Genomic DNA, 14,318 nt, shown 5'->3' on the forward strand with positions numbered 1-14,318 from the left:
AAAATGTGTCAGGCACCTTAATTTTGTGTAAGTATGAGCACGGATCTCTAACAGACTGAGGCAATAATATTGATAGTACCGACTTAATCTGTAGTACGTTGGTTTCTCTCTTGTCAACCATCTAAAACCAATTCTCTTTATTGTACAATATCTTTGCCAAAAATTAAACTACTTAGCATCAAAATACGGATCAATTACTTATCACATTCCCTAAATAAATACATCATCACACCACCCTTGAATAAACTTCAACCTTGAATATATTATTTTTCAAGCATGACGCTTATCTGTCGTCAGCTACTTAAATCATGTTATCAAAAATCGCAGTATTTGCCTACTATGAAGAGAATATTTCCCAAGTTTGCAGTCCAAACAAATTGGCTAACAGTAATTAGTCAAAACCATAATTATGATTATGACCTACTCGTCATTGGAGGAGGCTCTGGTGGTTTAGCTGCAGCAAAGGAGGCCGCAGGGCTCGGTGCAAAAGTGGCTGTGGTTGACTATGTAACACCGACTCCATTTGGTACCACTTGGGGACTTGGTGGTACTTGTGTTAATGTGGGATGCATCCCCAAGAAGCTGATGCATCAAGCTGCTCTTTTAGGTGAAGCTATTTCCGATGCCAAGAGCTTTGGATGGAATGTCGGAACCGGTTTTAAACATGACTGGGAATCTTTACGGAATGCTATTCAAGCCCACATTAAATCAGTTAACTGGGTAACTAGAGTAGAATTACGAGACAAAAATGTGAAGTATATTAATGGTTTAGGGCGCTTTGTTGATCAAAATACATTACAAGTTACGTCAAAGCAAGAACGGTATAATTTAACTTCACAATATTTTTTAATCGCAGTGGGAGGAAGGCCAAAATATCCTGACATAAAAGATGCAGTGGCATATGGTATAACTAGTGATGACTTGTTTAGTTTGGAAAAACCGCCGGGTAAAACTGTTATTATAGGAGCTGGGTATATTGGACTTGAATGTGCCGGTGTGTTGAATGTCTTAGGATATGATACTACAGTTATGGTTCGCTCCGTTCCTTTAAGAGGATTCGACCAGCAAATGGCTAAAGTTGTAACATCTGAAATGGCTTCCAAAGGTGTTAAGTTTTTACAAAAGAGTGTACCGAAAAGTATAAAAAAGCTTAACTCTGGCGAACTAAAGCTGGAATGGTTTAACAACTGCAATAAGCAAGTCTTCTCAGATACCTTTGATACTGTTATGTTTGCACTGGGCAGAAAAGCCCTTACCAAAGAACTAAATCTTGACAAGGTAGGGGTTTTAGTTTCAGAAGAAAATAAAATTCTGGCTCATAACGAACAGACCAACATACCCAACATATTTGCGGTCGGAGATGTCTTGCATCAAAAACCAGAACTTAGTCCAGTTGCCATATCAGCAGGAAGACTACTATCACGAAGAATATTCGGGAATATGAAAGAGACAATGGATTATCAAAATGTTGCTACCACAATATTTACCCCTCTTGAATATGGGTTTGTCGGACTGAGTGAAGAGAGTGCTTCTGAAAAGTATGGCGAGGATAACATAGAGGTTTACCATAGCTTTTTTAAGCCAGCAGAGTATTTAATAGCAAAAAAAAGTGCTGAAAATTGTTATTTGAAAGTTATTGCACTAAGAAATGATGATCAAAAGGTTTTGGGTATGCACTTTATCGGACCACAGGCTGGTGAAATAATACAAGGGTTTTCCACTGCGATTAAGTGCAATTTGACTGTAATCGCATTGGTTAACACTATTGGGATTCATCCAACGTTAGCTCAAGAATTTACTAAAATTAAAATAACCAAGAGGTCTGGAAAAAATCCTGTTCCTGCTTCGTGTTGTAGCTAATATGATAAAATATATATACTTTTTAAATTCTTATGTCTTTTATGTCTTCTTTTTAAGTATAACAGTAAGAAAGACTTTGGCAATAGGAGTAAAAACCTTTCCGAGCCGTTCATTATTTCTGTGATTAGTTGTTATAGTGGCCAGTAGTATCAGTAGGCGAAAAAATCTTGAGTGAAAACAATGTAATTCTTAGCTAAAAATAATTTACCACCTGCGAACGCAACTTTACGATAGTCAAATTCGTGTCCTTATATTAACTCGTAAAACCGTCTGTGACGGGATGTTTTTCCACAATTCTGCCGAAAAAACAAACATATCGACTATTATGTTTTAATTTTACGAAGCACTAATGAATTTAATTTTATGTCACTTGCAGCCTGCACAATACCTATTTTAGAAAGGCTTGAGCGCTTGACGCGTGAAGTTGTCATATTTAGCCCGGGGCTTTTACCAGTATATAGAAATGCTATGAATTGTTTTCTTTTAAGGCGAATTTTGATATTAACAATTTTTGCTAGGTATATAAAATGCTAATATAAGTTTGCTGTATCTTGTAAAGAAATGAACTACTAGTAAATTCCTTCAGATCCTCGATAACAAAAAGAATTAAAGATTTTAAAGTCTAGTTTAACATTTTGTCTTTCTGAGTATGGATATAGAACTTTTAAGCTAAGTAACCGTTTTAGTAATTTATCTTTTTTCAATTTATGCAGTTTTTTTATAACAGAAAAGACAGATTTTTTTCGTGTGTCGAAATCATGATTGTAAAGATGTTAGGTCAGGTTGTAATTTTAACCAGATATTAAAAATACATTTTAATAAATGAACTGTGTCATAAAGATAAAATAGGAGTCTTGCTCTAGTGAAAGGATGTCGATAAACTTTGTTCAGTTTATTAAATAGTGAAGAATTAAATGTTAGACATTAAGATCCGTTAATCTTGCATAACGTATCATTTTATCAATAAGGTATTGAAGGCACATTATTGATGCATAATGGGTTAACTTGTATTTGTTAAAGCCAGGGTTGGTAGCGCTACTATCTCATCACTGAGATATGCATATAATTGATATAGTGATTTCATTTCAAACCGAACCACCACAGTTTTTTAATAACTTTAAAAAAACACATCAATTTGATACAGGGGGACGTTAAATTTTATATTTGACAAAATTCTGTCAATCATCTCCTCACCTCCAGCTAACCTCACTTACCTGACCAAGACCTGCAATGCTTTGAAATTTCTTTCACATCATTGTAGCAAACAAGGCCTTTTAACTTTGTATTATGCAAATTTTCATTCTTTTATACGATATGGCATTGGCATGGATGATTGGGGAATGAGTTCAAGAGCTTCTAGAATATTTTTAATGCAAAAATAGGCCATAAGGATAATTAGCAATCTCAGGCCAAGAAATTCATGTAGAGATCATTTTAAAGATAATACAATTCTTACACTAATTGGTGTCTACATATATGAAATGGCGGTTTATGTTTATAAAAATAAATCATTGTTTTGGACCAATAGAGCTGCACATGGTTATAATACACGTCGGCGAGAACTTCTCTTGCCTAATGTCCATCAAACTGCCTTTTATCAAAAAAACATTATCTTCAATGGCTGTAGGATTTTTAACTTCTTAAACCCTGACATTACCAACTCTCCGAATATACAGGGTGTTTCAGAACTATGGGATCAAACTTCTAGGAGTTATTCACTGCAACAGTAGAAAATATTTGAGTATAGTGACCCATGTCCGAAAAAGTGTCGCTACGGCACAACGGCCCTAAGACGTGTCAAAATTTAGAAAGATGATGAATTGCCTAAATAGCATTTAATGCATTTAATTTCTTTAATTTTTGTACATGATATCGTCCCAGCAATTGTTCAAAATGTCAATGTCAATGTTTAATAAAAAAAAATTATAGCCCTTAAAAATTTATAAATCTTTTATATTGCTTTCGGCTTCCATGTATTAACTTTAATGGCTGTGTGTTCTGATCTTGTTACAGTAATGTGTTCTGCTATACCTGCACGGAGATTCAAGGGTGTGTATCCGTTATCCGATAGCACCACTGCTCTATGAAGAGAAGAGGTTTCCCTCATAGTGAGGAAGTATTTCTTAAGACCTGCTACTTGTTTTTTGAAGAGAAAAGAAATATCAGTTAGTCCTCTACCACCCTTGGATCTGGGAAGAGTAAGTCTTTCGATAGCTGACTGAGGGTGGTGTGCTCGAAACGTCGTAAGGGTTGTTTTGGTCTTCCTCTCAATCTCCTCTATATCAGTCTTTGTCCACCTAATGACTCCAAAAGAATACGTTATGACAGGGATAGCGTAGGTATTAACCGTTTTAATCATGTTCTTACCATTCAGTTGAGTTTTTAAAATTTGCTTAAGACGATTGATATATTCCTTTTGGAGGTTCTGCTTCATTTTCTTGTGCTCTATATGGGCTGACTGATGTACGCCTAACTATTTATAAGTTTTCCCTTCTTTCATAGCCCGAATTAGACTACCATCTTGAAATTCAAAGTTGTTGGTGTTGTGTTTACCTTTGATAACTGTTTGAGTTTTGCATTTATCGATACCAAAGCTCATTTTAATGTCGTGGGAAAATATTTCAATTATTATTATTATTATTATTATTATTATTATTATTATTATTATTATTATCAGATTTCATGCCAAATCGCACCTCCTGGGAAAGGGGGAATCGTTCACTTATTCCAGATATCTCAGATATCAGAAGAATGAAGCTCTGGTGGAGTCCTTTCCATGTTATCGGACTTAATAAACTTTTCAATACATTATTTCATATACAGGGTAGTCCATTTAACTTAAGACATCGCAATATCTCGAAAACTAAACATGTATCCAGAAAATGTTTCATGTGAAGTTTGAATGGTTTCCAGGGGGCCAAAAAATTACGTCATTGGTTTGACCTTGAGTGGTCTTGAGACGTCTTCAAGGTCAAATCAAGGTCAACTTCACTTTTTTGCATAGAAACCTCTATTTTTTTTAATAGTATCTGATTTAGCATTAAAAAATAAGTAACTTTCATCTGACACTTTTTTACATGCGACCTCTCCTTTTCAAGATATTAATTCTTGATTCTTTTACGAATTTTTTCCTTGACAATGTCATTTGCCCTTGTAGGTAGTATCTGATGATCTATCAAAAGGAGTGAAAGTGTCTTGAATCGAAAAATCGAAATCGAAATCGAAAACTTGAAAATAAAACGTTCAAATAAAAGAAATTGAAACAAAAAAGTCAGAAAATTATTTCAATAAATGTTCAAAGTGTTGACCTTCCACTTCTATATATTTTTCGACTCGCTTTCTAAACGATCGATGAACAGAGTGCAGCATCTTTGGAGTTATCTGCCCGCAAACCTCCGTGATTCGCAGCTTCATATTTTCGGGAGTCGTTGGTGGATCGCGATACAGGATCTCCTTCAAATAACCCCATAGAAAAAAATCTAAGGGCGTCAAATCAGGTGACCGTAGCGGCCAGTGGACTGCTCCACCGCGACCTATCCAACGTCCATTTAGTCACGATCCAACACTTGGAACGCAACGCGTGAATAATGTGCAGGACAACCATCATGCTGGTACCACATATTTAGTCTCACTTCAAAACATACATCTTCCAAAAATACTGGTTCAATCTCCAGCAAAAAATTACGGTATTTTTGGCCTGTAAGGACACAATAAGGTCCTATGACTTTATCATTGATGATGCCACACCAGATATTCACAGACCATGACCGCTGATGTTCTATCGCTCGAAACCACCTGGGATTTTCAACTGCTTAATAATGCATGTTATGACGATTAACTATAGTTACTACCATAGTTACTACCATAGTTTGTAAATGAAGCTTCATCGGTAAATAAGACGCGCAGAAAGAAATTGTTATTTTCATACTGAGGCCGTATTTTCAAAACCATGTGAAAATCTTCGAATGCGAACAAAGTCGAGCGGCAAAATTCGCACACGAATTAAAAAGTGCATTTTTGAACAGCATTCGAAATTTCATTCGCATACAAATATGAAATGTAGTGGCAACGTAGCAAAGTCGAGTGCTATTGGAGACCATGTCAAGCGGGATGAAGACGATAAAGATTTTTTAACCTAACCTAAAATTTAAGTTTAAAAACATCAGTGAATTTTGAGGTTTTTTCATGGATTTTCTTGGGTTTTCCGAATTGACTTTTTTTAAGATGGATTCAAAAAATAAAAAAATATTGCGGTTTTGGGTCGAGTGAGCAAAAGAAAGAACTAATTTCATTTACGGAAGAGCATCCAGAATTAAAGTCGGGCATATTCACCAATGATTTTTCAGCTAAAACTGCACAATCCTTGTGGATAAAAGTAGCGGACAGATTACACGGTCTCTGGAGCACTTAAAAGTGCACATCAATTCCAGCGTAATAGGCTTGCTTAATCTATACAGGGTGTTACTTAAAGGTATGTCATAATTTAAAAGGGACATTCCTGAACCGATTTTAAGTCGAAAAGTTCATGGGTCCTAAAATATTTAGTTTTTAAGATACAGGGTGTTAAAGTTTTATTTTTTTTTCGTTTTTTATTAATTTTTCAAATAGGGTTTAAAATATTGAACTGAATTTTAGCACAGGATATTATGGCATAAAAACTCATTTTTTAGATATTTACATACTTTTTTTTAGCAACCAGTGGCGTAGCTATGATGAATTTTTAATACAATTTTACAAAAAAAAAATACTACGCCATTGACTTACGAAAAAAATTATGATTTTATCTTAATTATCAATCAATTATAAACAAAAAATTCCTCTATGATTTTTGCTGTAAATCTTACCGTTTGGGTGTAATCGTGAATTAAAAAAAACGTCTTTTATGCATAAAATGCATCTTTAAAAATTATTGAAATAAATCAAGTTAGCTTTGCTCGTTGCCAGAAATTGTTTTTTGTTGTTTTAAACATTATGACACTTGCGTTAATGATTATTCTTGATACTTTGTTTTTAGTACCCTTTGGATCTTAAAACGTGAATTGTACTAATTAAAAAATGGTAATTATTCTAATTTGGAAATGACGCAAATGCATTTCCTTTATGGACTTGCCAATGGTAATGCTATGGAGGCGCGGCGTTTGTATCAAGAAAGGTATCCTAATCGCGCTGTCCCAAGATAGAAGAATATTTATAAACATTTATCGTCGTCTGGCTAAATCTGAGAGGTTTAAGGCTAATTCTGCCGAGGGAAGGCCCCGTACAGTTAGGACACCGGCAGTTGAAGAGGCTGTCCTACATGCAGTCGAAGAGGATCCGACCACAAGTACACGAAAAATTGGTATGGTATTGAACATCTGCTACAAGACGGTATGGGAAATTTTAAGGGATTCTTTGTTATATCCTTTTCACATACAAAGGATTCAGGGATTGCTTCTTAGAGATTATGAACCGCGTACGCAATTTTGTAGATGGTATCTCCAAAAAGTAACACAAAATCCTCAATTTGGTGCGAACATCTTGTTTACGGACGAAGCTAATTTCTCCAGAAATGCAATAATCAATTTCCATAACAATCATTACTGGGCTCAAGAAAACCCTCATGCGATTACAGAGACACATTTTCAGGAACAATTTTCAATAAACTTTTGGATCGGTATCGTATCCGATCATTTAACTGGACCATCTTTTTTACCAGGACGCCTTAACGGACAGAATTATTGTAATTTTCTCCAAAATGATTTGCCTTTGCTTCTCGAAGATGTTCCTCTTCAGTTACGGCAACAACTTTGGCTTATGCATGATGGAGCTCCAGCCCACTTAAGCATATTGGCTCGTGAGCATTTAAATAGAGTCTACTGAAATAAATGGATAGGCCGTAGAGGACCACAGTTTTGGCCACCTAGATCACCTGACTTAAATAGCCTAGATTTTTTTTTGTGGGGACACCTAAAAACATTTGTTTATCAGACACCAATTGTGACATTAGAAGAACTAAGAAATAGAATTATTGACGGATATGAAACTATACGAAACACGCCTGGAATTTTCGAAAGAGTTCGTGATTCTATAAGAAGAAGAGCAGAAGCCTGCATAGAGGTAAGAGGTGGTCATTTCCAACATTTGTTGTAAATTATGTATGTATGTATTGTATTTAATTGTTGTTGCTTTTTGTTCACCAGTTTGTAAAAAATAGCTTGAAAATAAATATTTGAAAAATGTACCTAATAAAAAGTGAAAATAAAATCATACTAAACACTAAGCTAACTTGATTTATTTCCATAATTTTTAAAGATGCATTTAATGCATAAAAGACGTTTTTTTAATTAACGATTATACCCAAACGGTAAGATTTACAGCAAAAGTCATGGAGGAATTTTTTGTTTATAATTGATTGATAATTAAGATAAAATCTTTTTGTAAAATTGTATTAAAAATTCATCAGAGCTACCTACGCCACTGGTTGCTAAAAAAAAGTAGGTGAACATCTAAAAAATGTGTTTTTATGCCATAATATTTTGTGCCAAAATTCAGTTCAATATTTTAAACCGTATTTGAAAAATTTATTAAAAATGAAAAAAAAATTAAACTTTAACACCCTGTATCTTAAAAACTAATCATTTTAGGACCCATGTTTATATGAACCATTTGACTTAAAATCGGTCCAGGAATGTCCCTTTTAAATTATGACATACCTTTAAGTAACACCCTGTATAATTTATTAAATTAAGCATCTGAATACATTTCAAATGGGTCAAGAAATGATGAGTACATCCTATTCCTTCTATCTGCCAGAGTTTCAGTTTCTTCCAGTGCATCGACGACATTTCTTTGCACAAGATTGATTAATCTTGCCATTTGATTATAGTTCTTTTTATTCAATAAACAACAAAAAACCACTACGAAAATACTTAACGAACATAAATAAAAAAAAAACAAAGCTAGTTTAAAATCAAAACAAGGCAAGTGGCAGAATCAAATTTAAAATTGCACACGAACTTTGAAATTCGAATGGTATATACCCATGCGAGACACCGCATGCGAAAAAGTTTGCATACGAAGCGGTCAAAAATACGAATATCGATTTTTCGTGCGAAATCCACTAATTACGTATGCGAATCAAAGTCGAATGGTTTCAAAAATACAGGCCCTGATTTTGGGCCCATTCACAAAACAGCACTCGATTTTGGAAGTCATTCCCGTAAAGCTCTTGATGTAACGACAAGTGATACGGATAAAACTTGTGGCGTTTTAAAATTTGTGGAGATTCTAGAAGCAGAAGAAATTGATCGTGAGTCCAGGATATTGGGCAACTGCAGCTAAGACGGCAATTTCATTATTTTGACTGGTAATGCTTCTCTTTCGTGATCGATTTATCGTTCTCACACTTCCATCTTCTATAAAGTGACGAAAACAAAGAAAAACACAAAGTCACGGTATCACAACATGTAATAAAAATAATAATATTGTGAAACCGTGACTTTGTGTTTTTCTTTGTTTTCGTGAATTTTATATGTTGGTCTCTTAGAGAATAATGGATGAGATTTTTGGATTCTATAAAGTGGTTCACTATACGATAAAATGATGCTCGCGATGACAGTCGCTGTTGAGAATGTCGCATGGTATACAGTTCAATGGCTCTATTAATATTCCGTTCAGATTCACCATAGATAAGGACCATTTCTACATTTTCATTTATTGTTAGGCATTCCATAGTCACTCAACAAAATAGTCAAATACTTGATAACTGAACCAATACTGTGAACCAAAATAATCTCTCATTTACTTTATTCATCAGTATTTGTTTACAATCGCCTGAAATACCTAAATGATATTCAAACGTTAGAGGCGAAGCGTCAAAACAAAACCACGTCATCCGCACGTGATATTTAAAGGGACGCCTCAGACAGTTGACGTAGCCAGGGTCGAAATCAGCCCATAAATATGAATTTTTAATTTTTTTTTGAAATAATATTTAAAAATTGATTTTATATTCAATTGATTTTATATTATTTTAGTATTGAATTTAGATATTATATTCTATTGGTTTTTTATTAATTTTAGCGTTTTTATAGATTAAAAGTAAATATTGATGGATTAATGAGGATGATTCTACAAACATGATTTAACTGGCTTGATTTATACTCATATTTATAATTTTGTGTTTTAAGTGATATTGTCCTATAAAAATGATCTTGAAAGCCTTTAAAAATAAATGTTGGATTTCTTTATGTAATTTTTGAAGTAAAATAGGAATACTTAATAATAATGCAAAAAGACGTACAGGTGAAATAATATACATATTTTTTTGACTGAACATTAATAACAATTTTTTTTTTAAATTAATATGTTTATAACCATGTACACATTATGGATAGATGTTGGTTAATATAGTGGGTAAATAGGAGGATAATAAATTAATAAAACGTTTTAAAAATACATATTATTTTATTTAAAATAAACTCCTTTTTATTTTATTAACACAATTTTAATAAATTTAGGCACTTAAATAAAATAAAGAAATTAAAACATAAATTCAAATTTCTTGGAAAAGCTGATAAAGCAATCACTCTTGGCTTTCTGGATGAAAAATGTTAGACACTAAAAAAAAATTGAAAATTGCTACTTATTAATATACTCTGGTGGTTGTCAGAGCCAAAAAATGTGTGGGCGGAAACACTGAAAAGTTAAAAATCATTATTATGAACTGATTCAACTCTTTTAATTCTTTTTCTTACCATAATAAAAAGCATCAATCTCTCCTTGGAAAAGGGGAGAAACCAAACACTCTGGTGGTTGTCGGAGCCAAAAAATGTGTGGGCAGAAACACATTAGTCAGTGTCACTTCCACTGGATGAGGTATCACTGCCATTCAATGGAATAACAAGTCTTTCAACTTGCACATCCATAATGTTATTAAGGTCCCACATTTTGTTTTCAACCTTATTTGTGTGTTCGATACACTTTTGCCAATTTTCTGGAGTTATCCTTGAAACTGCCACTTCAAATATCTTCCTCATATCGGCAAACTTAAAAGTTGTATTGTGGGATGCCACATAGCCCTTAATATTTGTCCAAATGAGCTCAATTGGATTGAGCTCACAGTGATAAGGCGGAAGCCTCAAGACAGTTCTGCCGCTCGTTTTGGCCATTTCATCAATTATATGGAGGTTAAACTGACTTTTATTTTCATTGACAATTTTTAATAATTGTGCCTTAATCATGGCCTCCTCATAGCTCAAATTTTTTGAGCGAAGCCACTCTTGGATTTCTCCCTTTTTTGGTGGCTGTTGTAGGCACCTTCTCCAACTTCCTGGAGTGGTAGGGAGCGTTGTCTAATACGACCACGGCATTTTCCTCTAGCCTAGGAAGTACTCCCTCAAACCACTTTTCAAAAGACGGACCGTCCATTTCTTCATGGTAATCCCCAGTTTTTTTTGATTGAAATACCCAAAGACCACCAGGAACAAATCCATCTTCACTGCCGATGTGACAAATAATCAGCCTCTGTCCTTTTCCTAAAAACATATTACTTTTTTTGCTCATATAATTTATTTATGGAATTTTCATAATAAAAAAAAACTTTTTTTAAGGTAAATAGGTACCATGAACTTGTCTCTGTACTTTATAGTTTTTTTTAAGGTATTTCGAGTCATATCTTTTAAATGTTATAGGAATTGTTGATTAGGTCATTTAAAAACCAAAATAGCAAAAAATAATAAATTCTTCTGAATGAATCATAAATCGGAAAAATAATTGTTCATTTAAAAAGTTTTTTTTTTAAATAAATGCACCCTCTAAGGTCAAATGAAACATTACTTTGTATTCCGTGGACCACATACAAGTAATGTAAGTATATATTGTTAAATAATTTCTTATCATTATACTTAAATGTAAAAAAAAAAAATACAAAAGGTTTTTTACCTGAAGGATTTTTTAAGCCTGTAGACAGACCTTCAAGAAAGGCTTGGCGAGGAGAGGTTACTGCAGTATCTGTCCACACTTTGGATTTGGTGTGTCCCGCATTCAACCACGTTTCATCCAAAAAATAAATTTTGCGATTTTACCTTCTATACGCTTTTATTTTTGTCAAATACTCCCTTCTCCAACATTTAATATCGTCCCGGTCCATTAGAAAACTGTTTCTTTCCCTTTTTGCATATTTAAAATTTAATTTTTTTTAAATTTTAAAAAACGTTGTCTTTTTAAAATCAGGTAAATCATTGTCCTCATTTACCACCCTTAAAACTTTTTCCACAGTCGGTAGTTCATTTCGGAAGAAAAATTCATGGACTTTTCTTCTGATTATATTTTTCTCCATATCCGACAACTTTTCAAATATGGTGGTGGTTTTACCTGGTTTTTTTGGCTCTGAAACTACGCCGGCTTTTTTGTATTCTGCCACTATACGCTGCACACTTCTGCTTCGAACCCCCGTTCTCTCAGCCACTTTGTTATAAATGTCACACAAAACCACTGCTTGATTATCTATTGTTTCCCTTTTAAAAACATTTAAAATAAGTTGTTTGGTGTCCGCACTGAAATGGCCCTTTTTCAGTCTCTTCTCTGGCGGTCCCAATCAACACCCACTCAAAGACAAGGCCTTAGTGTTTGGCGCGTGACGTCATCGATGTGGGCCACCGATTTTTAAAAACCAAGGGATTTCATATGCTAATATCTCAATATTTGGCTTATTTTAAAAAATGCTAGGAATAGAATAGAGTTCAGGAAACATTGTATGTTTTAGTTCTGGTTGAATGTCAGGTTAAATATTATGGTGTAATATTAAATGCAGACTCCCAACTCCTCTACATCTGCGCCAAAATTCAACATATGTATTTAGGTATTTATAATTTTTTTATACCATTAAGTAGTAAAAAATTATAAAAATTAATAAAAAATTATACCATTAAGTAGTAAAGTATTATATACACATAAATACATATATTGACATTAAAAGCTTAAAAAGCTTAGGTATACTCCACTTCATGTAATTTTTTAATTGCAGAAAAAGAAGCAAGGAAAATAAAATTTTTGGTCTGGTTTAGAGTTAAGCCAATTATTAAATACACATTTAAGTAAGTGAACTGTGTCAAATAGGTAAAATTATGGTCTCTGATTATCTATGGGATGAGGATAAACAATGCTAAGTTGGTCTGCAGTTGAAAAATGACTAATGGCGTTATTATCACACTATTAAAAAACTATGTACCCAATCTCCTCTAAATTTTCAATAATTGTCTTAATAAAATTATAAAGTATGTCTGATGTAATTTTGGAGATGGGAGCTATGTGAACTACTTCCTTAAAGCTGGAACACACACTTGTAATCATAAAAGTAAATGCCGAGGAAGCTAGAGACTTATTATTGACTGATGTTCCAGTGATATTACCGCCTTTATAGTCCATGTAATGGTCAATATGAATTTCATCAAAAAGTAGTGTCACAAATCTCCCATGATCCTTTAGTAAACTAAACACATTTCGGGCATAAGTTAAAAACATTTTTTTTTCATCTATGTGGGGATCGGTCATGTGTTTGTTACAAATACCCATTATAGTTTGAGGATGTGGTAAAATTAGGGATCCATAAACTCTTAAATACTTGTATGCTTATGTTTGTTGTCTTCAATGTTTTTAAAACTTTTTAGTATGTTTGACACAAAATCGAACACACGTTTCATTTTATTTATGTCATTTGATGGTTTGGCATGATCGAGAATAGTATTGCCAAGGGTATTGGTAGCAGTCTCGGTAGGAGTATTTGAAGGTGGTAGATTTAAGTCTCAGTCGGGGTTGTCATTATTGGTAACATTTTCCTCCAAAGGCAGGGTAATAATAGTAAGGTCTATTGCTTCAAGTTTTGCATATAAATCAACTAAACTATGGGAAGTATATGGAGTTTTAAATTTTGATGTTAAAACACAAACTGGCTCGCTATATAAAAAAGTTTCAAAAGTTTCAGTCATGGTTTTAGTAATTCTATTGTAAAAATTTTACCTGTGTTGGAATCTTGAACTTAATATGTATAATAAAACGTATAATAAAGTACTCTTTATTATACTACCTTCAGGAAAATGAGCTTCACATACTTTGGTACTGTTTGTGGGCTCAAAGTCATCTCTGTGTATGGCTTTTACCCATTTTCCCCTTAGATTTAGGTATATCCTTAGGAAAACCGAAGACATGCACTTTAGGTCCGTTTTTATAGTTTCCGTTACAACCCGGAACACATCACATTTGAGGCATATTTACACTCTGGTATAAACTACAAGCCGAACTAGGAGAAAAACATTAAATTAAACACGAACTAAAGTATTAAAGTCTGATATTTAAACAAATAAAACTGGGACCGAAAACCGGTTTTTCCGAGGATTTTTCTAGTCCAAAATTACGATTTTGCGATTTAGAAGTACGCGAAGAGTTTACATAAATATAACATACACGTTTCGCGGAAATAA

The 14,318-nt window shown here is 33.6% G+C and overlaps 2 protein-coding genes across 2 annotated transcripts in view; both read left to right on the forward strand.

Moving 5' to 3' along the window:
• LOC126745830 (uncharacterized) overlaps positions 1-14,318 on the forward strand; it is a 44,993-nt gene that overhangs the window by 27,060 nt on the left and 3,615 nt on the right. The gene's annotated exons all lie outside the window — the stretch shown is intronic.
• Positions 253-1,890, forward strand: LOC126745829 (thioredoxin reductase 1, mitochondrial-like). The gene has a single exon (XM_050453848.1). It carries the CDS (start codon positions 277-279, stop codon positions 1,858-1,860), a length of 1,584 nt encoding a protein of 527 aa, XP_050309805.1. The 5' UTR covers positions 253-276; the 3' UTR covers positions 1,861-1,890.

This window comes from Anthonomus grandis, chromosome 16 (genome assembly GCF_022605725.1).
Source record: "Anthonomus grandis grandis chromosome 16, icAntGran1.3, whole genome shotgun sequence".
Classification (NCBI taxonomy): Eukaryota; Metazoa; Arthropoda; class Insecta; order Coleoptera; family Curculionidae; genus Anthonomus; species Anthonomus grandis.